At 38.1% G+C, this 24,100-nt stretch overlaps 1 protein-coding gene across 8 annotated transcripts in view; it reads right to left on the bottom strand.

Annotated features, from left to right (window-relative positions):
* Nucleotides 1–24,100, bottom strand: part of DCLK1 (doublecortin like kinase 1) — a gene marked incomplete at both ends in the record, with an annotated part of 315,030 nt that overhangs the window by 44,169 nt on the left and 246,761 nt on the right. For 6 of the 8 annotated variants that reach the window (XM_084235619.1, XM_084235620.1, XM_084235621.1 and 3 more), the window contains 5 exons: nucleotides 2,514–2,660; nucleotides 5,993–6,112; nucleotides 6,605–6,662; nucleotides 12,796–12,904; nucleotides 15,565–15,649. In XM_084235619.1, coding sequence (XP_084091745.1) covers nucleotides 2,514–2,660; nucleotides 5,993–6,112; nucleotides 6,605–6,662; nucleotides 12,796–12,904; nucleotides 15,565–15,649 — 519 coding nt within the window. Of the gene's footprint in view, nucleotides 1–2,513; nucleotides 2,661–5,992; nucleotides 6,113–6,604; nucleotides 6,663–12,795; nucleotides 12,905–15,561; nucleotides 15,650–24,100 lie in introns of all 8 variants that reach the window. The other 2 variants (XM_084235618.1, XM_084235624.1) reach the window with 2 other exon arrangements.

Genomic DNA, 24,100 nt, shown 5'->3' with positions numbered 1-24,100 from the left:
TCTCGAGTGCAATTAGTGATGTCACCCTAATTTTGTTAAACTTATTCTATTACTTTTTATAAAAAATATTTTACTATAGCACTTATTTGATTCTACCTATTTTATCCTATAATAGATTTATTCACACAAAACTTACCAACCCTCACCATCCCCCATAGTAAGAAATTAATACTGAAGAAGCAAATATACTTTAGTTTTGCATTTATATATATATATATATATATTTAAAACATGTTGTGAATGACTGCAATGGTGCGTGTGAGTGTGTGTGTGTGTACACACATACAAATTCTTAAATTAGAAAGGAAAGGGGAAAAGAAGGAAGGAAGGAGGATTTCCCTGGTGGCACAGAGGGTTAAGTGCTGTGCCGTGAAGCTGTCTGCAGCCTCTGAAGTGCAGGTTCGATTCCCAGCTGGCCAGGGAGATACCCACATGGCGCGGCAGACCTCTCATATTGCCTGCTGCTTCCCTCAGTAGTGTGCTTCAGTCTGTCTGCCTGTTCTGTTCCCCACTCTGTCTCTGGTGAATCCTCTCACTCCCTCCCGCACCCCTGCATTTCTGGCCTGTATCCTCACCCTTGTATAAATAAAATAAATCTTTAAAAAAAAAAAGGAACTTTTTCTTGTGAGGGTAATTTAGACGCATTTGAATGAACATAATACTTAAAAAAATACCCTGCAAATTGTAATTTTAGTAAAAGTACACTGCTATATAATCATGTATGGCATTTACAAAAATAGATAATGCTCTGGTGAGAAGCAAGGGAACAATGGGTACATAAACTGAACTAGGAAAGGGGAAGGAAATAAAACTTTAAATTTCAATCACTGAATTTTCAAGCATAGAGAAGTTTTTAAACAAAGGCTCAGTTGTAAGTCTGTACCCAGGAGAGCATTCTACATAATTCAGGACACAGGAATAATGAATGCAGACGAGAGAAAATTGCTGCAGTTTATGGAGGTAACTATGCAGGAGAGAATGTTTAGGCTACTACGGATGTGGAATTTGAGGAGCAATTAAGTCAGAATAGGTCATTTGACCTCAGCTGCCTTCATTAAATAGTAGCTAGAGGATGGCTAACAAAATTGCAATTAATTGCTCATGTATTTATTGCTTGAATGCCTTTTCCCCCATTTGAATGTCAACGTTACGAAGGCATATGTCTCTTTTGTTCCCTGGCATATAGCAATTACACAATAAAGTTCTCTTCCTAATTCATCCCTTTATGGAGTTCAGTGGTTAAAAGCTGGGTTTTGGAGGAGATGAGAACCTGGTCCAGATCTTGGCTCTTCCACTTATGAGCTTTAATGACCTTGGGCAAATCTTTTAACTTTGAGGCACCAATTTCCTTATGTGTGAGATGGGACAGTAATAGAATTTATACCATGTGGCGGTTGTGAGGATTAAATGACAGGAGTGTAAAGCCCTTTGCTTAAGGCAACTGGGTCCCCATTAGAGATCTTATCAGCCTTTGTTCATGCTGTGGGGGTCCGGCTGCTCATCTGCTTTTAAATTTGAGTGTCCACGTGGATCATGTTGGGGATCTTATTGCAGTGCAGATCTACACTCAGATTCTAATTTGGTAGGTTTGTAGGGAGACTTAAGACATTTTTAACTGGGAATTACTCTGGTCCAGGGAATTCTTTCCTTGAAGAAACACTGCTTTGAAAAGATAATCCTCAACTCCCAGATTTCTGAAAAGATGAATAAAATGATATAACACTTGACTCTCAGGGCTGGGTAATAAAAGCAAAATAATTAGTTTTTTAGGTCAAGAAACTAAAGATAGATTTCATAAAAATTCTACCCTGAATAGCCAGCAAAAATTTTTATTCCTATATTCACCAGTGGCAACTCCCCATGTTCAGTCTGTCACATTTCTTTTCAGTAGTGTCCCCTTAACAATTGAACCAAGAGAAGATCCTAAACACACAGTTCAAAGCAAACCAAATAGTCATAAAGGGGATAAAACTATCTTTGATTTTGATTTTTATTTTTTAAAGATTTTTCTTTGATTTTTAAACACTCTTCATCATGATTATTTTTATGTAGAGGGTTTGGTGTCTTCAAAATTCGCTAGAATTTTCTCTTGGTTTTAGATATTTTGGGGAATGTAAATTTAGAAGACCAAGAGAAAGTCTAAAAGTCATTGCTTTTTATTGTCCCAGGTAAAAACTTTCTAACAAAGAGTGCCATAGGTAATACTGTAAGTATAAATATATGTGAAATGCCCAGCCCAAGGGGCTAACTATAGTCATAGGTTTCCTGAGATATCTCCCTACCCCCTGCTGCAGTGTTTTATTTACTAATAAGCGAAGCGCTCCTAATGAAGCATTAAAGCATTAACCCTTGTAGATCAAGTGAAAAGGCTAGTCATTTCCAGCTAGTTAACTGGAGGCCTATTGGAAAGCGGCTTTGATGGTATTTTTTTGTAAGGAAAGAAAAATAAGAAAAAAAAGAGAGAGAATTATTTGTATTCACTCAAAATGCCCCAAAGTTGGCATTACTCTTACCAGCAGGTTCTCTGGTTTGATGTCGCGGTGGACGATATTCAGGCTGTGCAGGTATTTGATGGCACTGGCCAGGTTGTACAGCATTCCACTGGCATCTCGCTCAGTGTACTTGTTAGTGGAAGTAATGGCATCAAAGAGGTCTCCTCCCTGAGAGGAAAAGAGCAGGTAGAAAAGTGCACTAGCAGATGGTTCAACGGGGCCGCCTGGAGAGGCAGCTGACACACTAGAAAGGAAATGAAGAATGGAGGCCGGCACTTGGGTTCTGAGGGCCTTCCTTGCTACTTCCCTCTGAAAGGCTCAGAGACTTTCTGGCAGAAAGTCTTCCTGCCTTTCCTATGTGAAAACCAGTGACATTTCCTCTATACTTTCAAGAAAGGAGCAGAGTGAGGCTTCCCTGCCATCAGACACAGTCATTTCCACAGGCCCCTGGCAGGGAGGAGAGGTAATGCTGGGGGGTGGAGCTGGGTCTCCAGGGCAGAGGACTTGTGGCACCTGGTTATCCTGGAGGCCATGTGCTATATGCCTCATGCCAACTGCCAGCAGAAATTTAAATGCCTAATCCTAAACCTCCCCAAACAGAAACAGGTAATTCTGTAAATGGTGCCTTTACCAAAAAGTTCTGCTGCCTGGTGAGCACATACGTATATTCCTTTCATTCTTTATATTTAGCTCTCTTAGATTGGGCGTAGTGTTTTCTTTTCCAATAATGTGTTTTCTTTGTAAGGAACAGAGAAGAGGACCAGAAATTGTCATTCCCAAGATGAGAGAGAAAGGGAAGGTGGAGGGTGGAGAGATTACAAAGAAAGTTTTCTAGTGCCCTTATTCATTTGAACTTTTGATTTCCCTGTTCCTTGTTAATTTAATGTTAATTGGCAAAACAGTGATTTCAGGTTCCAATTTTAGTTCCATTTATTTGAAAACCTTTCAGAGAATTTGGGCCTGATTTACTAACCCAAATTTAGTATTTGCATCATTCTTGCATACAATACAGAACAGCCACTTGTGTTCATCTGTGTCCTAATGTAGCAAGGGACTCAATTTTTATTTTCCAATAGTAAAAGCAAAATATAATCTTTGCAGGCTGACAATTTTCCGATCTCACTATCTGGCCTGGTCCTGTTACTCTGTACAGTTTCCAGTTGGGAGGCTTGACCCATTGTCCATTCGGCCTCAGCAGTTCCCAAACTAAACACTTATTTTTTTTAAAATAATAAACACTTTCTCTCTCAACTTCTGCTTCTCTGAAAGGCTCCAATCTGCAGGTTTGGTGGTTGCTTCTGGGGAGGGGGGGGATCATGGTGGGCTAATTGAACATAGAAAGACTTGTGTGGCTATGTGTGGTAACCCTGCAAAAACTCTACTGAGTTCCCAGTATCTGAGCTCCAGGTACTCTGTCATTAGAGCTCCCTGCTTGCTTGGAATGTCCCTTCTATTCCCTTTGTCTTTCTAACTTCTGTTGATCTTCGAGGATCTGGTCCTCTTGCTCCTCCTCCACAAAGCTGCCTTCCTGTAAACACACCAGTAGCTTGGACATGCACAGGCAGAATTCTGAAGTCTTGTTCCTAATAATTATGGACTTTCACTCATGATAACTATTTCATCGTTTTCCAGAATATAGACATTGTTTATCCTTTAGCTTTGGTACACCAATGTGTCCTTAGCGTTTGAGAAGCAAGGCCCAGTTACATTTCTCAGGGGGAATGTTAAAGTAAGCCTGGGGCTGGCCTGCACATCTTAGGATGCCCCCAGACCCGTCCTCATAGGGCCTGGGTCAGACTAATTTAAAGGCACAATTTAGTGGCACAGTTGAGGAGAGCCAATGCTGTAGACACTTGTTGGCCTTATTGGTCACCCAGAGAGAACTGGTAAAGGCTGTTAGGTGACAGGAGGACCCCTCTAGCTTTAGTCACCACTGACTTGGTTACAGTCACCTGACAATGCATATGGTTGACATTCATATTAAGATTTCCCACAAAATGTGTTCTGAACTCTTGAGGCTTTGCCTTTTTTATTTATCAACTTCAAATTTAATTTAATAAAAATTAGCCAAAAAATAGCACAGAGAGGGGCAACAAAATGGTTTGAAATTGTTAGGGTAAAAATTAAAAGCATTGTAAAAATAAATATCTTTGGTCCCTCATAAAGTATTATTTATAATGTTGGAAATTACCAAACTTTTTTGGTAATAAAATGCCAATATGAAAATTTTCTGAATAAATGAAATTGACCTTTGTTGTAATGCAGGTTTCCCCTGCTATTTGAAAGTAGAATGTTTCAATTTGGTATGATTTTATGGATTATTTTTTGGGTCTGGAAATGCTCAAGCATTTTTCCATGTAAATTAATGGTAATAGTGTTCCTAGATCAAGTTATACATAATAAGAATGTTCTACATTCAGATGGAGGGGGAAAGCTCCAACCAATTGATATTTTTATCCCTTTCAGCCTCAAGTGTGACAATAACCTTAAGATAAAAATGAGCCCTCACTCCTCTCAGAAATAAATGAATTCTAACTTGAAGTCATATAAGTATATACACACATATATGTGTGTGTGTGTATACATACACACACACACAAATGGTTCCATCTATAAAAATATAAATAACAAACTAAGCAAAAAAACACATGCCAACAGATCTACAATGAGGCAAATCTGAATAATGAATGTTTAAAGGTCTAGGAACATCTTCCTATATAGAACAGACTAGTGTTTTCAATGCTTTCTTTGTCTTAAATCCTTACAAAAGAAAACCCTGTGCTCCACAATGCTGAATCCTGCCACTAGTTCCCGGGTGTGATTCCAAACACAGTTCCTGAAGCCCCAGACTCACCACGATGCGCACAGTTAATGCAGATGGCAGTGCCACTAACTTACAACACTCCACAACTAAAGTAGAAATTCCTTACATCTTAAGGTACATTAATATGATAGGAAAAGCTTGAGAAAAGTATAACTTCCTAAAAACAAAATCTTCAATTTAAAAAACTTCTGGTTTACTGAAAGTTTCAAACATGATATATAAATAAGTGAGTCACTGATCACCTAGATTATCAACATTTAACTCCTTCTATATTCTAAGTTTGACTAGAATAAAAGAAGCAGTTTTATGCCACAGGGTAAGATTCTAACATTCACTGACTAGCGGTAGATACTTCTGCATCATATTCCAATACTTTCTGTGTTATACAAACTGGTAGGCACCATCCCTTGCATCCCCACAATAATACCCCTAAGTAGGTACTATCATTATTCTCATTTTGCATATTGGAGAACTGAAGCACAAGTCCCTGTATCTCGGTCAATGCTGGGACTTGAACTCTTGAGGCATAATTCTAGTGTTAATACTCTTGAACATTAAGCCCAATCAGAGCAATGAGAGACTGAATCTTGGTGGGAAGAAAGAAAAGATTTCGTTCTTTTATATAAAGGTAAGTGTAGTGCTCTGTAAAGGTTTATTTCTTTTCCAAAATACACACCTTTACTAATTCCATGACAAGATAAAGTTCAGTTGGCACATCCATCTCTTCGATCAAAAGAACAATATTGGGATGTTTCACTCTTCTTAAAATGGACACTTCATTCTGAATCATGTGCTCCTGTTCAAAAAAAAAGTTACCTTAATCAATATACACTTCAAAATATATGAGGCTCTAATACAAATGAGTAAAATTATATTATCTGGGGGTTGAGGGAGACGTATCTTGGTAAAATATCATGAGTTTATCATTTTGATATTCAAATAGCCTAGAATTTCCAAAAGATGTTGAAGGTCCTGAGATAATGCCTGTAAATTCAGTCTCTGTCATGGGAACTGTAATGTTATATAGAAGGATGGCATGAAACTTAGATCATAAAAGGCAAGAAAGTAAACAAGCACATAAGGATAAGGTACAGAATAACATCCAATCACTCCAACCAACTTTTATTTCAGGAATGTTTATAGCATAAATTTATATATGAATTAGTAGATAACACTATATTCCACCAATATGGAACAATTAGGGTGAACTTCAGTTTATTTGGTAGCTCATTTTTGTGTTCTTCTCTACCCACCACTGTATTTTTGTAAAAATAAACCTTATACATACTTTGCCTCGACATTTGCTTTTCTTGATAATTTTCAAAGCATACTCCCTAGCTGTAGACCTGCAAAGAGAAAGATTGTTTTTAATAAACATAATTTCAGATTTAATGGATCACTGAGTTAAGGAGTAATGTCTCACCTTATAGATTTTGCTTCATGGTGCAAATATTTTGTAAGTCCTTTCTTTTTCTTTTTTAAAGAAAATATGTTAACTTCTGGAGGGTTGACCAAGTGTAAGGTCCAAAAACATGCTAACATAGAAACATTTTGATCTGTTAATGTTGTCATGTTTGTACTAAAACACTACTATTGCTACTGCCATACATAACCTCCCCTGCTAATGTGTCTTGCCCATCCCTCTAAAGTGGGGTAGACTTCCAGTCCCTCTTGAGAATCTCTCTCCAGAGTGTGGCTGTGACAGTTTACTCAGTGGTTGTTATCACATTCACACTGAACACTTTCAAGAAGCAGTTCATAGTCTTTAGTCTTTGGTTGGTGTGGAAGGCTGGGATCTGCTGTAACTCATGAGTAATGTATTTAAGTGTGCATAGAAAAAGGGTAAAGCCATTATCTGAGCTCTCTTTCACCTGTTGGACCTTTTATGTCTGTCTCATTTCATAAAAGTAAAATGAAGGTGATGATTAAAATCAAGTCACTTTCCCAAAACCACATGGCTGAGTTTAAATCAAGGCTCTGAGTTCTTGGGGTCTCTGCTTCACATACCTTCTAACCAACACTACCCCTTCTTCATGGTGGATGTGGAAAGGAGGTTTTAGTCATGTTAGTACCTTTAAATAACTTCCTAACTTGTATTAATGTTTCTTAAGACATCATAGGGCAAAACACAACAGGTCTATTGTCAAAGAACACAACGCATACTTAATAATCAAACCCTATTCATAAGCATTGCCATATCATTTCTGGTGGGAAATCCGAACAGACTACCCTTTTACCTACAGGTAGAAGACAATTTTATGGATCCAAATGAATACAATGAGAATGAAAACAAAATTTTCAAATAGCGTTTTTAAAATCTACAGTATGGAGAATCAAAGAGGGATTTCCTAGTTACATGATGAGATCAAGAGAACGATTTCTGTAAGCAAATAAAGAAACCAGATATTAACAATGTGTCTCAAGGGCGTTTTAGTCATTTAGCATTCGTGTCATTTGCTTCTGAAAAAATGCTTCTCTACTACACTTCCTACACCCTGCATGGTGCTAGCTGGCAAAAACACCCCCCCCCCAAAAAAAGGCAAATTGTTATGCCTCTCTCTTGGTGAACAAAACCCTGATGCATGTATCACTTTGAAACATATCTTCTCCACAAGAGGGCTTTGTGGTTCACATGGGATATGGTAAAGCCCTCTCGCTGCCTCAGGGTGGCTCTCCTACAGAAAGTGGGACATCCAGAAGAGCCCAAGTTACTTCAACCTTGTGACACAATGGACCAAGGGTCCATAGGGTGTCCCTGCCACTTGCCCTTTGTTGACTCTTCTGGCCCATGGCCAGGCAGTGAGGCCAGGATGGAGCAGAGTATGAGTTGGCTTTGGGCTAAATGCAAGACTTGGGTACTCAATGTCCTCACACACTCACCAGACAGTCAGCAAGCCTCTGGGATCAGGGTGGAGAAAAAGCACATCAGTAAGAGGGAAAGTGAAATATAAACCATTTATAATTTTAAATGTGCAAGCAAACAGAAAAATGAGAAAGTGAAATAACTCACACACAAGTGGATTCCTCACATCACAAAAAGCTCAAGTGTCCCTTTAAGTAGCCACTTCTTAAGAGGCTTCTGAAGGCTTTGTTTGCAAATTTAAAAATTTTAAGTATGAGGAAAACTAAAAGCTAAAGTGTTTCTGGGTTCTGTTTTTCATAAATCATTACAAAATTATAAAAAAGCAAATGAGATTAGAACACATGAACATGTTCTTACCTGGTTTGAAAGTTTTGTTCAAAGGGGGCTGGAGGAGAGGTGGGGGAGGTGGGGGGGGGCTAAAGACTATTCGATTGGCTACATAAAGAAAACCAGCAATCCCAGGCTGAGCCAGAGAACCATGTCGAAGCTGACGGTTCCACCTGACACCTCCACAAATTAATGGATGGACATGATGGTGTGGTGAGAAAAGTAGGGGGGTTCTTAATTTTGTGAATCTCCATGTTTGCCATTTGCGACTCCCTATCATTAAAGAACTCAAAGGAAAGGTCTAGGGTGAGACCCAGTAAGGCAGAACCCTCTTTTTAGCCAGCCAGACAAGAAGCAGAACTCCAGGGAGCAAGCGGATGTGCTGGCCATGGGACATTGAACAATCAGTTTATGTCCTGTGCCTTAAGTTGAGGGGAAAATACCAGCAAGTCTGGGGTGCAGTGGCTCTATAACAGCTTACTGGAAACAAGGCTTTGGTGGTCCTCTGAGAGGAATTTCCAAATTTTACTGAACTTGGAACTAAATCTAGCTATTAAAATTTGTGCTAAATATAGCTTAGAGGAAGCTGTCTCAAACTTAGTGATTCTTAATCCCAGACCAGTCTTCTCCCCACTTCCTCCCTCAATAGGAGGGCAGCAGAATGCTTATAAAAAGGCGGCGGGGCGGGGGGTGCGTTGGCAATATTGGCATGCCAGGACTCACATGATTTTTATTATTTTTTGCTATTTTCAAGGTTTTATGTAAGATGACATGGAAAAGGAAACACAGCCCCCCAATGACTCCTCTACTGTTGCTGCTACTGAGTGCTAACGGCAATCATTTGTTTATGGTTCAAAGTCAAGTTCTTGTGGAGAGGAACTACATCTTATCTTTCTGGAGCCTCAGCTCAGGTCTGTACTAACAGGGGCTCCAGACTTGTTGAGGGAGCTGTAGAAACTCCCAAGGATGGTGGCAGTTAGACCACACATAGGAAGACCTCATCCCCCAAGAAGGAGGGGTTAGCAAACACCACCCTTTGTTTACCAAGTTGTCATAATAAATTCCAATCTCAGTCTCTTGCATAAGTGGGTAGACTACTCAGAGCAGAGCAGGGGAGGGGACTGAGGCATTCCAGAGTGTTCTATCCAACATCTCTTAATAGAGTTTTATTTTGAAAGTGAACATGGCTCAAGGACTCTAAGGCACCCCAGCAACCTCAGGAAAGAAACAAAGAACACCATCAACTTTCTGAGAGATTTGAGCTTCTTCACCCCAACTCATCCTCCAAATCTCACTTTATAAGGAAATGCCTTCAAGCTATAGGAACCCTGTCCTCGAAATTCTAGAAGATTGGTGGGTGAAACCCATTTTGGTGACACTGGAGTCTCAGCTGGCTCAGGTGGGTCTGAGTCTGCCTCTGCTTATTGCTTAAGTCAGTGGTTTTGCTGAGCAGTTCCTTCAGGTTTATAGATGGAGGGAGGGAGGGAATCAGCAGCAGCTAAAATTTTCATACAGTTCTGAAGCCTACATTACTAAAAAAAAATGCAAGCAGTGCAGGTGAGGAAGAGAGTCTAGAGCCACCTGGGACACCATCGCTGCTCCGGACCCCATCACGCACACCCTTGGCGTGGACGTAATTAGCACACAAGAGCCAGGAGAGCTGGAGACACGGGGCACCTCCTCGAAAGCCTCCACCTCTCGCTAACGCTTCTCAGCTCTTTGAGTTAACTTTGGGGCCTCCTCAAAACATCTTGAAAGCAGAGCACAGCTCAGTTCACAACTTCATGTCCTAGGGGCTCTTAGGGGCCACTGGACAAATTACTACTATGGGACAGGGAGAAATCTAAATGGGCCTGGCAGCCACTGCCACAGGATGTACTGGCACACGACCATGGGGGAAAAGCCTGTGTAACCTTACTATTGTATGTGTTGTTGTAGGAAAATCTTCCCTGTGACAGCATGTTATTAACAGAGAGGGACAAACTTGCTCTTGTTCATACATATTCATTTTTCAAAACATGGCAGATAATACCCGCCAGCAGTGTGTGCCATTCATAACATTCTTAGCTCGCTTTTATTTTCTTGGACCTCTGGAAAATATTAAAAGAATGTTTTGTGATACCTCTGGGGAGAGAGGGCACACGCCATATGTCCTTGTTCAGCGGGAATAGAATACTAAGGCTTTTTGGAGCAATCTGGTGTTTAGACTCTGAAGGTTTATACAATGAGACCCAAGATGTGAACTCATGCAAAATGAACACAGTCCAAACTAGAAATAAATAGATTAATTTTGGAGGGAGAAATGAGAAATTTCTATTGTGGGAGCACAGTACAGTTGGGCTGAGAAGCCGCAGCAATCCATGTACTAGCGAGAAGCAGCACACGGCCCCCACGTCAGACTCAACAGATGATGAGCGCTGGCAAAAACCCAGATACCCCACAGTGGAAGGGCATGGCAATCTGCTGAAAATGGGATTTTCTGCTACAGTGGAAATAAATTTTAAGAGTTGAATTTACAATCAGTAAAATAAAATATAAAATAAAATATAAAATGACATAAACACGTTCTTGCATCTATGACATGAGGAATGGCTTTCCTGATTTAATGTCTGTTTTATTCGTATGGGGACAAATATAGTATATGTGACTTTGACTCTTTTAAGTCACATTTTTCTGGGAGGCTCCCTGTTGGAAGCTGTGGAGCAAAGAGATCAAAACTGTGGATTCTGGAGCTGAACATGGCTCTATGTCTTGCTTAATACTCAGTCGCTAAGGGACCTTGAGGCTTTTTTTTTTTTTTTTTTGTCTAAAATGGAGATATACCGAAATTATCAGATTGTTATGAGAGTAAAGTGAAATAGCATAACTTATAGGCCTTGTATATAGTTTATACTCAGTAAACAACAATTGTTCCTATGTGGGGAGGAATGAGGTCCAGGAAAGTAATGGCAAGTTCTGTATATTTGGCAGAAACACAACAAATGACTAAGCTCTGTGCTGGTTCTGGGGCAATGAGGGAAAGAGAGGGGAAAAAGTGGCCAGCAATATCAAATGGAGGATTTTTCAAATTTTTCATGCCTTTTCCGCACCAAAGGCTGCTATGGCAGGTTGCTGTAGGGAAGCCTCAGCCAGGTGGGATGTTGGCGAGGAGCAGAGTTTGGGCTCAACTGCAGGGCAGTAGCATAATGTCACCAGTCTTCCAAAGAGTGGTGACACACATATAGGGAACAAATCAGTAGACAATTGCTAAGACCCCACGTGGTATCTGAGGCCTTGGGTAGACCTCCAGCTCTCAAATGACACAAAAGTCTGTGTTTTTAAATCAAAGTCCTTGGAAAAGAACAAACTCTGGATCTTGCAAGTTAAAGATTCGAAACTAAGGTACCCTCTCTCATTGGCAGTGTCGACTAGAAAGATTACTCTCCTACGGCATGAAGGACGTAGCAGGGCACAAGTCCCACTGGGGACAGAGAAGAGTAGCTGGGACTCATGACATTCCGGGTTGGGTCCCAGGAAGCAGGTGAAAACACTCCTTTGAGGAATGAAGCGAGTCCTCCCTGACTCTGCCTACCAGTTCCAAGAAGAGGCTGCTGGTTGACCAGGTCTCTGTAAAGGATACAAGGGCTCAAGAAACAAATTGCAAATCTAACACCAGATTTATGGTTTGAGGACACTTTAGTCTGGACTATCATTCCATCAGTTGTCACCTCTTCACCTAGTCACAGTCACTATCCTTGGCTAGGTCCCAAGAATCCTGGGCATAAATCTTCTACTCTAAAATCTTCCTTTGGCTCTGCAAGAGCATTTGGATCACTCATTTTGAAGCATCTTAATATATTAAATATCACTTTTGTTGGAATCAGTACTTCTGCATTTTAAAGCTCTTCAAGGTTATTATATCTAATTTTATGATAGTACAAGTTAGCAGTATATACTTTGTATGAGAACATCCTGACCTCTGCAAACATCCCCCCAAAGTGTAGAAAAAGATTCTTTTTTCTTTTTTTCATACAAAATAAAAGGACTTATCCGAAAGATCTGGCAAAGTTTCGCTGAGTACATTAAAAAGAAAAATCAAAGTCCTTAATTTATAGATTGTCCCCAGGAATCACTACATTTTTCAAATCTGTTGTTAGATGAGGTTTTCTTTCTTTTACATTTTTTTTCCATCTGGAGTTGAGACATTAACCTATTCCATATGTGCCAGAGACTGCAAATAAAGACACAACCTTGGAAAACATAATGCCAAATGTTTCCTTTAAAGTCCAATGCAAATGACATCTTCTCACCTTTCTACACATTCCTTGACAACAGCGAAATTTCCATCTCCTATTGTCCTTCCGACTTTATATCTTTCTGTTATTGTGGCTGGAATCTGGAAGCCTTCCTCCGACACTTCTGTAAGAATCATTAGTATGTTTTTATTGGTAGAAAAGGGAACACAGATGTTGCACAAAGGAGACATTTAGAAGTATCATCTAATAGACTGGAACTGATTCAGAATCAATATGTCATTTTCTGTAGAGTGAGGCAAAGTCCCCCGCTGACACTGTATACTCAACAGTCTTTACTAAGACAAATGATAAACTAAAAGGAAACGTAAAACGGATGGGGTTCACTCCCACCTATGGAAGAGCATCTTATGCTTTTGGCTGCGAGGGCAGGGTTGGGGGTAGGGGGAGGAAGTCTGAGGAGGAAGTTTTGTTCTTAATTTCATGCCAATTTGATCAATAGCATTGACTGAATATCACCATACTGTATACAGACAAATGACATTCCTAGGCTAGGGATGGCTAGGGAGGAAAATGCATTTTGTGAGGGACTTTGAGCTGCTCTACATTGTACAAGCATGAAAAGTGCCTGCTGTTTAGACTCTTAGCTTTACTACATCCTGAAATGGAGATCTCCGTAAAATTCCTTATGAACTAAGCCCTGATTGCCACCCCTTCCCAGTATCAATGAGCAGATTTTCAACAAATGTTCTCACCAGCAACCTGCGTAGCAGATGTTGAGTTAAAATTGCAGTATCTATTATGTCTGTGAACAGAACAGTTTTGTAGTTTCAATTATGTTAGTGCCACTAACACAACACATTTTCCCCTTTAAAATGCATTTTGAAATATTTTACAAATGCTTAATAATGATTTAAATATCTAAGGCCATAAAACTAAATAAGCCAAACTTAGGTCACATAAATATACTGGATAACCTTTAACATCTTAGGGATGTAAAAAAACCTTTTACAGCCCGGCTCTAAAATTTACATGCTTTAAAGTTATAAATCCTAGCTCTCCCTCAGGCAACCTGAATTCAAAATGTGATGGAAGTCTAGTACGCGTTCTTAATGTGCTCTTATTCTGACCTTTAATCACAAACTGAGACTAAATATTTCTTCTCAAAGTAAAATCAAAATCTTAGGTGGCCAATGGGCTTTCTTGGTGATTTTTGTTTTCTTGTGTAGTCTGTATTATTCAAGATCAACAAATGGAAATTCACAGTCTTCAGACAACTGCTCTAGCACCCTTATTCTGATTCTGGATTCTAGGGGTGGATGGAATTTCTAGAAAGCATTGTACAAATGTAGGACATTTGCTGCTGCTACTTTTTTTCCTCTTGGCATTTGCACAGCCTCTTCCTCTACCTCTTCATAGGTGACATTTTACTCTTAGTCCATTAGAAGCTATCATAGCAGTTTACAGAATGAAGTGAAAGTTGGAGCAAATTAGTCCCCAGAAGTACCACCATCTGACCCCCAAAGTCACACTTTACCTCTGAAGGACTTAGCTTGAGGATTTCTGCCTACTTCATGTGAATTAGAAAAGATGGTTGGAGAAGTTTCACCTCTATAGCAAAGCTCCCACATTTATAAGATGTGTCTCAGGTGACAGGGTCTTAAGGTTCTTTATCACCTGGATTACAAGAGTGTCCATCCTTGGCTGTTGGGGAGAAAGTCTGACTCTTGGCATGGGAAATGGAAGGAGGTACTTTCATCCTTCTTTCCAGTGAGAACATTTACTGAAGAACTCATCTGGACCACAGGGCTTGGGAATTTTTTCCCCTGACTATTGATAAAATACATCTTTTAGGCTTTTAGCTAAGAAGGCTTAGCCAAAAGCTCAGCAAAGATCATTTCATTTCATTTATTAGGTAAATACAACACATTGCAACAAGAGACTCTTAAGATGGCTGAACTTGATATTTTCAGAAATACAAAAATATCTGATAATGGATGGTACTCAGGAAGTAATTCTGTATGAATCATATATCTCACTGAATAAAATAAAAAATGCTTCCTCCACCTCCAGGTACTTTGGGAAAATTAAATCATTTCATTTGTAACAAATAAGGGAGATAATTCTTTCACAATATCTTGAACATATCAGTTTTATACTTTTCTGAATACTTCCCCATAATTGATTTGAGCCTGATAACAATCCATAGGGAGGAAATAAACATGTATTACAATCTCCATTTTACAGTGTTGAAGAGGTTTATCCAAAACCATCCAGTGAGACCATGAAAAACATCAATTCTGAGATCTAGGTCATCTAACCATATCACAAAGGAATCAATTCTAAAATGCATTAGCTTAAGGTACAAAGAATATTTTTGAAATTACCATCAATTAATTCTTTGTATAAAGGTCATATTTTCACATGTTGAGTTCACTTAGAGTACATCAGCAGGGCTATAACTGTCAGTCAACAGATTAAATTGTCTTTAATATGTTAAAAGTAAAAAGAATTTGGGATAGCAATTACCCCCTTTGTATTTTCACAGTGGGCAACATCTTGCCTTCTTAGGCTCTTTACCCCCTCAGAGGATGTGAAGTGTCTCCAAATCAGGTTAACCTCCACTTTGTGTTCAAATAAAATAGATACTGATCCCCTGTGGGAGCCTTATTGATCCTATCCTTTTGCCATTGACCCTTATGAACTCCTCCATTCATCCTGCTTCAGAAGTTACAGGTTCCTGGAGTAAATTTAGCCAACCTATCCTCTGTCCCCTCTACAAGCTGAGCCTTCTCCACAGCACCACATTCCATACGTGCTTACCACCTTCTCCAGGTCCATCGTTCTCGTCCATTGAACTGCAGACTTTGGTGGACGCAAGTGAAGTAGAGGAGCCTCCATGTTGAGAGCTCTGAAAGGGAACAGAAACAGAGAATAAAAACACTTGGTCATAGTGCCTGTGTCTCCAGGTGCTACCTCCAGCCCAGAATCTCAGGAGATAGCTGCACCCACCACCAGGAAAGATTTGGCTGTAACACTTGCATAGGATGGTTCTTAGACTATTCAATTAGGGTCACCTCTTCCTCCTACCCCATTAACCAATAGATGGTGTTAATTGTGAAAGTTTAATCATTGTAAATTTGGAAGTTCCATGACTTTCTACTCATTTTTCTCAAAATTAGCACCTTTTATCTTGCTGTTTAGGCTTGGCAGATTTTAGGCATCTCACCTCACGCTTCCAGTCTATCTGCAAACGGGCCTCAAATATGGCGCCATTCTGATCTCCAATACCTTTTCTATTCTTATAATAGAAAAAGTTTCTCTTCAGTCTGTTTTTATGGAATATCCTTAAAAAAATTCAGCATTACCACATCCTTGAAGGCAAAAGAATGGGTTTGTTAATTCCACCTTGAGGTAAAGACACAAGCACTCATTAGGTTATTGATATCTTAAATGATACACAAGAAGTCTAGGCAAAAATGGGAATAAAAGCCTAAACCTGCTGATTACCTTGTATTTTTAGTGTATTTTGACCCAAGACCTGTGAAAACAAACAGGGTAGAAAGTAGAAAGCTCAGAGGAGAATGCAATATCAAATATTTAATACTAGGATCAGCTATGGGGCAGTACTTTTAACAATGAACATTTCCATCTCTGCATCTATTCCTTGAGAAACAATTTTCACATTTCAATGCTATTTCTAAATAGTGAACACAGCTTGTCCTAAAAGATCTTCCTTCTGTTTCCCTGGGTTTATCCACTTGGTTGGCCTGATGGGAGCAGGAGGCGGTGAGGGGGTGGCACTGGCGCATGGTGCCGGCTGTCTGTGGAGCAGAGAGAAGGGAAAAAGCATCTGTAGCTGAATTAGTAATGAAGAGGTAGCAAGAAGCAGTGTTGGCCTATTTTCTTCCGCTTACCTGTCTCTCCCTTCAACCTCCCCTCCCGATTCCATCCAGCCTTAAGTGTACACAAAGAGGGAGAAACTTTATATAATAATTGATGTTCAACAATATCTCACACAGGAAATTCAAAGGTTTTAGATTTTACCAAGTAGATAATAGAGGTGGGGAAATGCTATTTAAATCACTGCAAGGTCACACGATTCAATTTCCATAGAACTTTTTCCTGGGTGCTGCTAAGATGAGCATGTTCCATTGGACAAGTTCATTGAAGCTGATGGTTGACACAATTGGAATAAATATTAAATTCATGACAGATGCATTTGTTTCTTTATAGGGCATTATAGAAGCTTTTTTGCGATTACTCTACCTCTGAATGCCACATAGTTTGTGTGGTGTGCCCTTTATTTTCCGGTATTGTAAGAATCCCCCATCAATCAGGCTGCTGACAAGCTCTTTTTCCATTCTCTCTCATGCAGCCTCACTTTGTGACCAGTAGCACACATTTACCTATGACAGGCTAGGAAGAGGGATGCAGATCATATGGTGACCCAGAAACAGAGTTTTTCTCGGTATAACACTATGTAGTCATCACTGACTCTGCTGAAGGCACTGTAAATGTATGAGCTTCTAAGTCACGCTCTGCTGACTTTTACGGATGTCTGTTTGTGAAAACCTTGTATTTATAATATTGGAAGACGAGGCTGAGACAAGGCAGATTTATGATGTTGATGTCTGGAGAAAATAAACATTAACATTACCACCTTTGAGAGGAAGGTGTGTGTTTTTCAGAACAGTGGGATCTTTTATTCCCATGTCACCACTTCTCCTGTAGACATAGTGGTGTTCCGGCAGAAAAGCAGTAGGTCAATTTCTAAAATGCACATCTTCTCTTCTGAGCTTTCTGATGCTTGAATTTCTTCCAGCAGCATCACAAATGGTGTTTAATAATGTAGACACATTGTGGTTTGGGGTGGCAGGTGTTGTCTTGTCATATGGTGTTTAAAATTTTAGAATACAAAGACATTCTTTCATCAAGGCCCCGAATTAATAGACTAGTGGCGTGTTTTCTCACAAAGATGTCCACAATTTATGCACTCATTCCAAAAACTTGTTCTTTTAATAAGAACATCAAATAACCAATCCAGAACTCTGACCCAAAGTATATGAAAACATCTTTAAAGCTGTTGTGTTCTATAAACTTATTGGGTATTATTCACTAAACTGCCTTATCAACTAATGAATTACATTTTCAACAGTGCCACCAAATGTCTGATGCCCTGAATGCTTGCCACAATGCCAGCTGTGTTTTCTCTGCCTTATGAACAAAAAGCCCTCAAGGTTTTTAGTCTCTGGGGAAAAAAAAGGTTTTAACACAAATTTGCTAATATTCAAAATTGCTTATTTTCAATTTTAGATTTGTTAAGAATGTACTATCATTTTAAATTTCATGTTGTTTGAGAGTAACAGACAATTTTAATTAAAAAACAATTATACAAGGCCTCCCTGGTGGCACAAGGGTTAGTTAAGCACTGCACTATGAAGCAATCTGCAGCCCTCTGCAGCATGTGTTCGATCCCCGGCCAGCCAGGGAGCTACCCACGTGGCGAGGCAGACCTCTCCTGTCTCACCCACTGCTCCCCTCGGCAGTGTACTTTGATCAGTCTGCCTGTTATGTTCCCCGCTCTGTCTCTGGTGAATCCTCTCACCCCCCACATCTCTGGCCTGTACCCCAGTTCTTGTATGCATAAATAAACAAATCTTTAAAAAAATTATACATAGGGTAGTCTAAAATTTGAAAGTTCCCATTTTTTACCTATTATGCTTAAATGGAGTAAAAAAATTGATTTCTAATGGTGTTATCTTTTGTTCTCCCCAAAGACAGCTAACATAATACATTTTCCAAAACAATGACCATTTGTGGATTCAAACAATTTAAAGGACTGGAATGGACCTTAAATATTGTCTACTCCTTCCTACTTCTATCTAGAGATCAAATTTCAGCTACAAAAATACCAACTATGTAGTCAAATGAAATATTGCAGTACTGAACACTCTACTTCCAAGGTATTCCCTTAATTGTAATATGAGGCAAAGAAAGTTCTTTCTTAAATTAGGTTGAAAAGATGTCTCTCTTCATTTCCCATTTTTTCATCCCAGATCTCACCTCTGGTGTCATCAGTAGAGATCTAACCCATTTTTCCTAAGATAGTGCTTCAGATACAGTACGCCCTGACTTAATGCATATGTTCTTGGAAACTGCAACTTTAAACAGAATGACATATAACAATACCAGGTTCTTAAATAATGAACACAGTCCACCCATTTGTACAACATTGCCAGTATATTTTCCTCCTCAATCAATGTTACTACTTGAACAAAATGGCTTTAATGATGGACCTGTTGCATGTGTTAAGAGCTACTTGGTCCCTTCTGTGTTTTTTCAACTTGAATATTCCCAGTTTCTTTGGTTGTTAATCATGCAAAATCTTCATCACCTTTTGATGCTCCTGGTGGAGTGACACAGTCAGTTGTCACTCTCTCTTGTGATTGCTGGTGCTCAAAACTGAATGCAAAATTTATACAATGTTATAAAACAATGGAACCTCAATAAAAATTAAAACAAAGCAACAAACTGAAGGTAATACTGTAGGTGCACACCGAGCAGCCCAGAGCAGAAAAGATAGTTTTCTTCCTTGTGAATAGAAAATGAATGCATTTGAGATCATAATGACTTATTGATAGAGTCATAACATTTAGTCATTCCTTGAGCTCATAGTTGGGTTGGTCACCCTGTTTTGCATTTGGGATGCTGGTGTTTTGGATCAAGTCTAAGACTTCACAGTTACTCATGTTAAATGTCATTTTTATTACATTCACATCCTTCCAGCTGGTTATTTGGAATTCTGATTTTGTCACCCAACATTTCTGCTCTCTCTCCCATTTGAAGTCATTTAGAATAAGATTGGCTCTTTGTATAAGTTTGCTACTAATCCTAAATATACATAGTGCCAAAACACTTCAATTATCATCCTTAAATCTGACTGATCTTGAAAATAGTAAAAGGAAAAGGTGCAAGTTCTTTTTCTTTAAAATTAACCTAATGAGATTAAACCAAACTTTATTTATGACCAAAAGAAGCTAAGAAGTTCACTTATATTTTTGCATGCTTATTATACATGGGTTTATCTATTATGTTTTTTTGAGCAGATAAAACATTTTATAGTCTGTTTTCTTTAGTAAGTTTGCTAATTCTAAGACATCTGGATATACAATAAAAAAACATGCAGTTATTTTAGAATTTAATGCAATTAGCTGCTCTAGAGATATTGTGACATTTGAAATGTCATCACCTCCAAGCAGATCTAATGGGAACCATGTGGGCAGGTTGCTGGCACCTGGATGCTTTTATGGCACACCTTCATAAAAGCACTGCCCTAAGTAAGAACACATCCTAAGTGTAGCTATTTAACTTGGGATCATATAACAGATGGAGAACATATCACACTTTTTTGAAGTAAGTGAGAAATCTGACATAACAGCTCTAACCACATTTTACCAAGATGTATCTGATGACTGTAGGAAAAACAGTTCATTTTAAATATAAATGGTATGAGTTACTCCTGCTATTTGTATTAATGGTGTCAATCAACCGGGGTCCACTCCATATAAAGTTTTCAAAAATACCAATTGACCCAGTTGATCTGATCAAGGTAGAAAAATCTTACCGTAACTTGAGCTTTGGCTAAATAATTGTATTATTTCTAATCCATATTTTACTTAGGCATATGATTATTACTTTGTTAACAATAATTTGGAAAATGATTTTAAAAAATTAGAAATCAACTTGACCAATTTTATAAAGGAAACAACCAATGGATACATAACAAAAGCACACAGTTGTCTTGGTGGACTTGACTTGACACAGAATTTCTAAAGAATGACCCTGTGCAATAAAATTAAATCATAATCCTGATGCAGTGAGCTTGAAATCCAAGTGAATGTAGAACATAAATTGATGACATCAAGCTTCAATTATAAGAGAGCTCCATTATTTGAAACAAGGTACAAAGGGATCGATCCCCTTTTCCAAATTCCCCTTGTCTGTATTCTTTATAGTAAGTTTAGCCAAAATAAAGTTTATGGGATGGATAATCATGTGGATAACAAAATGACTATTGAAAATTGCAAAATGTTATAAACATTTGGTCAAAGTTTTAAAAAAACTGGAGAACTGCTATTTAGGAAACTGGTTTATCTTAGAGAAAGAGAAAATGAAAGTGGGAATACTGTCATTAAATCTATGTTAGGAAAGTCACAGGAGCCAAGAATACAAAATAAATGCATTTAGTTACAACTCTGTTATATCAGACAGTCTTTTCATCTTTCCTTTTTAGTGACCATACTCAGGCCAAGATCTATAAATTCAGAATCTGAACTGGAGGTGGTGAAGGGCATGCTGCCTCCTTTTATAAGTTACTCTTCAAAAAATCAGAATTAGGAAGGGGGTCAGGAAGCAATGTAGTGTATCCCCTCTCTCAATAAAATAATTCTATGATTTACTCCTTAAATAGGATTCCCAACCTGTTATGAAAGGAGCTCTTTACTCTTCCAAGCACTTGCTCCCTTTTATTTTAAGCTCTACTATATATATTGGAAAATATAAACACAGTTTGGAATTTTATAAACTTGCAAACATTCCCTCCAGTTGTACCACTGTTCTTTACAGTATTGATTATATTTAGGTTATCAAGGCAATACTAAAGAGAATCGACTAAAGCAAACTGCAATTTTAATGTTAAAATAAATCTAGCAGAAATGTTAGATTTAAAACCGGAATTTTTAGGGCCTCCCCGGTGGCGCAGCGGTTGAGCGCTGGGTTGCGAAGCTGCCCGCGGCCTCTGCGGCGCCAGTTCGATCCCCAGCTGCTCCCCAGCCACCGGAGGAGGGTCCCACGTGGCGCGCAGACCTCTCCTGCCGCCCGCTGCTCCCCTCAGCAGTGTACTTCGGTCCTTCTGCCTGCTCTGCTCCCTGCTCTGGCTCTGGTGAATTCTCTCACCCTCCCGTGCTTCTGACTGTACCCAGTGCATGTATAAAACAAAAACAAACAAATAAATAAATAAATTAAAAACATGCCTCTAAAAAAAAAAATAAAAAAAATAAAACCGGAATTTTTATTTTCTATAATAAACTTAATATTAAAATACATTCTACCTACATCAATAGAACTTTTTCTCTCCCTTACACCATATTATGAACAAATAGGTTATGGATTCTAAATTAAAGCTGGAGAATCAAGTATTTTATTATCATTATTTTATGAATTTTATTATATACTTTACAGTTTATCAGTGCTTTGGAAATAAATGCATACACACACGCATACACATATACACATTTCCTTTTCCCCCCTGTAAGTTAGATGACCTTAGGAAAAATGACTTCAAGTCTGAGAGACAGCTAAAATGTTTTTTTTAAAAATGCATGGTAATTTGATTTTTTTCCAACTAGTTGCCAATTTGTTGAAAAATTTGCCCTTAAGGTAGCTCTGAAAGTACATTAATGATTTTAATGTAACTGAGTGAAATAGAATTCTTCATCAGATAGTACTCTTATTTTGTTCTTGGTCAGTATTTTATACTTCAGATGATGTCATGTAGTTCTATTCTGCAATATCTCAAGTATCACTTGCTGATGCTAATTATATCACGAGTGTCATAAGTATGAAAATAACTCTTACCCTACACAATCATTTCAATTTCAATGTCTACTTATCAAGGATTCTGAAAGAATTCACCGAACAACATAGCAGATTTTTCCTGTTTATTATATATGTAACCTAAGGCGATGTCACAAAGTTAACTTTGAGAGGAATAGCAGGGTCCAGTGAAACACAAGGTACAACATTTTACAATGAAACTGCAGCACAAAGGAATGGGACTTTAAAAATTAGTTCAATGAAACATTTCAGAATTTAGCTCTATAAAACTTTGCTGATGGCTTTGACTGGTGGAATTTAAACCTATAGCTGTTTAAAACATTTTAACACTAACTACTGTTTTAAACAGAAGACTACATATCCAAGTAACTCAAACTGTAAGCAGAAAGTATGTCAATCATTTTATAAAATTGTATCCAAATTAACGTTCATAGTATATTGAAAGGTAAAAATTTAGAACAAATAAGTTCAATTCCTTGCATTGTTGATGAATATAATCTTGAAAACAAAATCTTCAGAAGAAAATTAACTTTCATAGCTTTTCCACTAACTTTTCAGATACCTACTACCCTGGCTTTAAAAACATTTTGTGGCCATATATAATACAAACACCCATGTATCACATGCATCATTTATACTATCTTGGAATTTATCATCATTTTTACTAAAATGAACCACATTTTTAAGACACAATATATCATGCACCTTAAAAATTATAGGTAGGGCCTCAGATTTCCTATCTTTTCCATATGAGTTACAGGCACAAAATTACAAGTATTTTTCAGTTGACAGTATAATAGACTGCATCAGGCATTGGTATACTGAATTCACACTGTAGTGTTGTGGAATATCTCAATCAAATACAGTTGTCACTAACATGCACAATTAGAAATGCTAGCAAAGCTAATGCAAATATGCATAAATAGCAAATGTATGCTTATATAGTAAATTCATTCAAATAGCATCGGTCAGTGTGTGTGCATACATACATACATACTTACATACCTGTATATATTTACACACACACACTTATAACAGAAATTTATAACTAGTAAAATATGCCAGCAGTTTAAAATAGTGTTTTGCAAACAACATATAAAATTGCCTTACAGGTTATCTGGCTTTGTTACTAAACTTCAGGTCAAATATAGTTTAGATTCTGTTCTATTTATGTTTCAACATAATATTCAACTACTCAAAACCCTACAAATGAGTACCTCCTTTTTAGTGGATACTGATTGACAATCATTATGTGTCTTCAATAAACACACACTAGAGAAAACTGATAATTGTATTCAGTCATTTCACTAACTGGATATCAGATATATAAACATTAATGTGTGCTTATATTTAATTGTTAATGCAATGTTGGATTTGTCTGAATATCAAATGTTTTACAACCTGATTCTAATTTTTTTTAAAAAAAATCAGTACATCTGAATATTTGGAATCATTTTGCATAGTTGTTTAGCAAACTACTTTTGAACTTACCTATGACCCAACATTGCAGCAATTTGTGACATGAAGTCCATAAAAGCCAGTAACTTATAAGGTTGTGTCACAAATATTATACTTTACTATTTCTGTTCTATACACATACACAAATACTTCTATAACACATCCACATACACACTTAGCCCTACAAATTTACATAAGCACCCACACATCTGTATAGATATATGGCCACATGTGAAAAATTTAGTAGTCCAATAGTTTAAAAATACGGAATTATTTTTTGGGAATA

The sequence above is a fragment of the Talpa europaea genome, assembly GCF_964194135.1.
Source record: "Talpa europaea genome assembly, chromosome: 6".
NCBI classification, from domain to species: Eukaryota; Metazoa; Chordata; class Mammalia; order Eulipotyphla; family Talpidae; genus Talpa; species Talpa europaea.
This window is presented reverse-complemented; position numbering and strand designations above follow the sequence as displayed.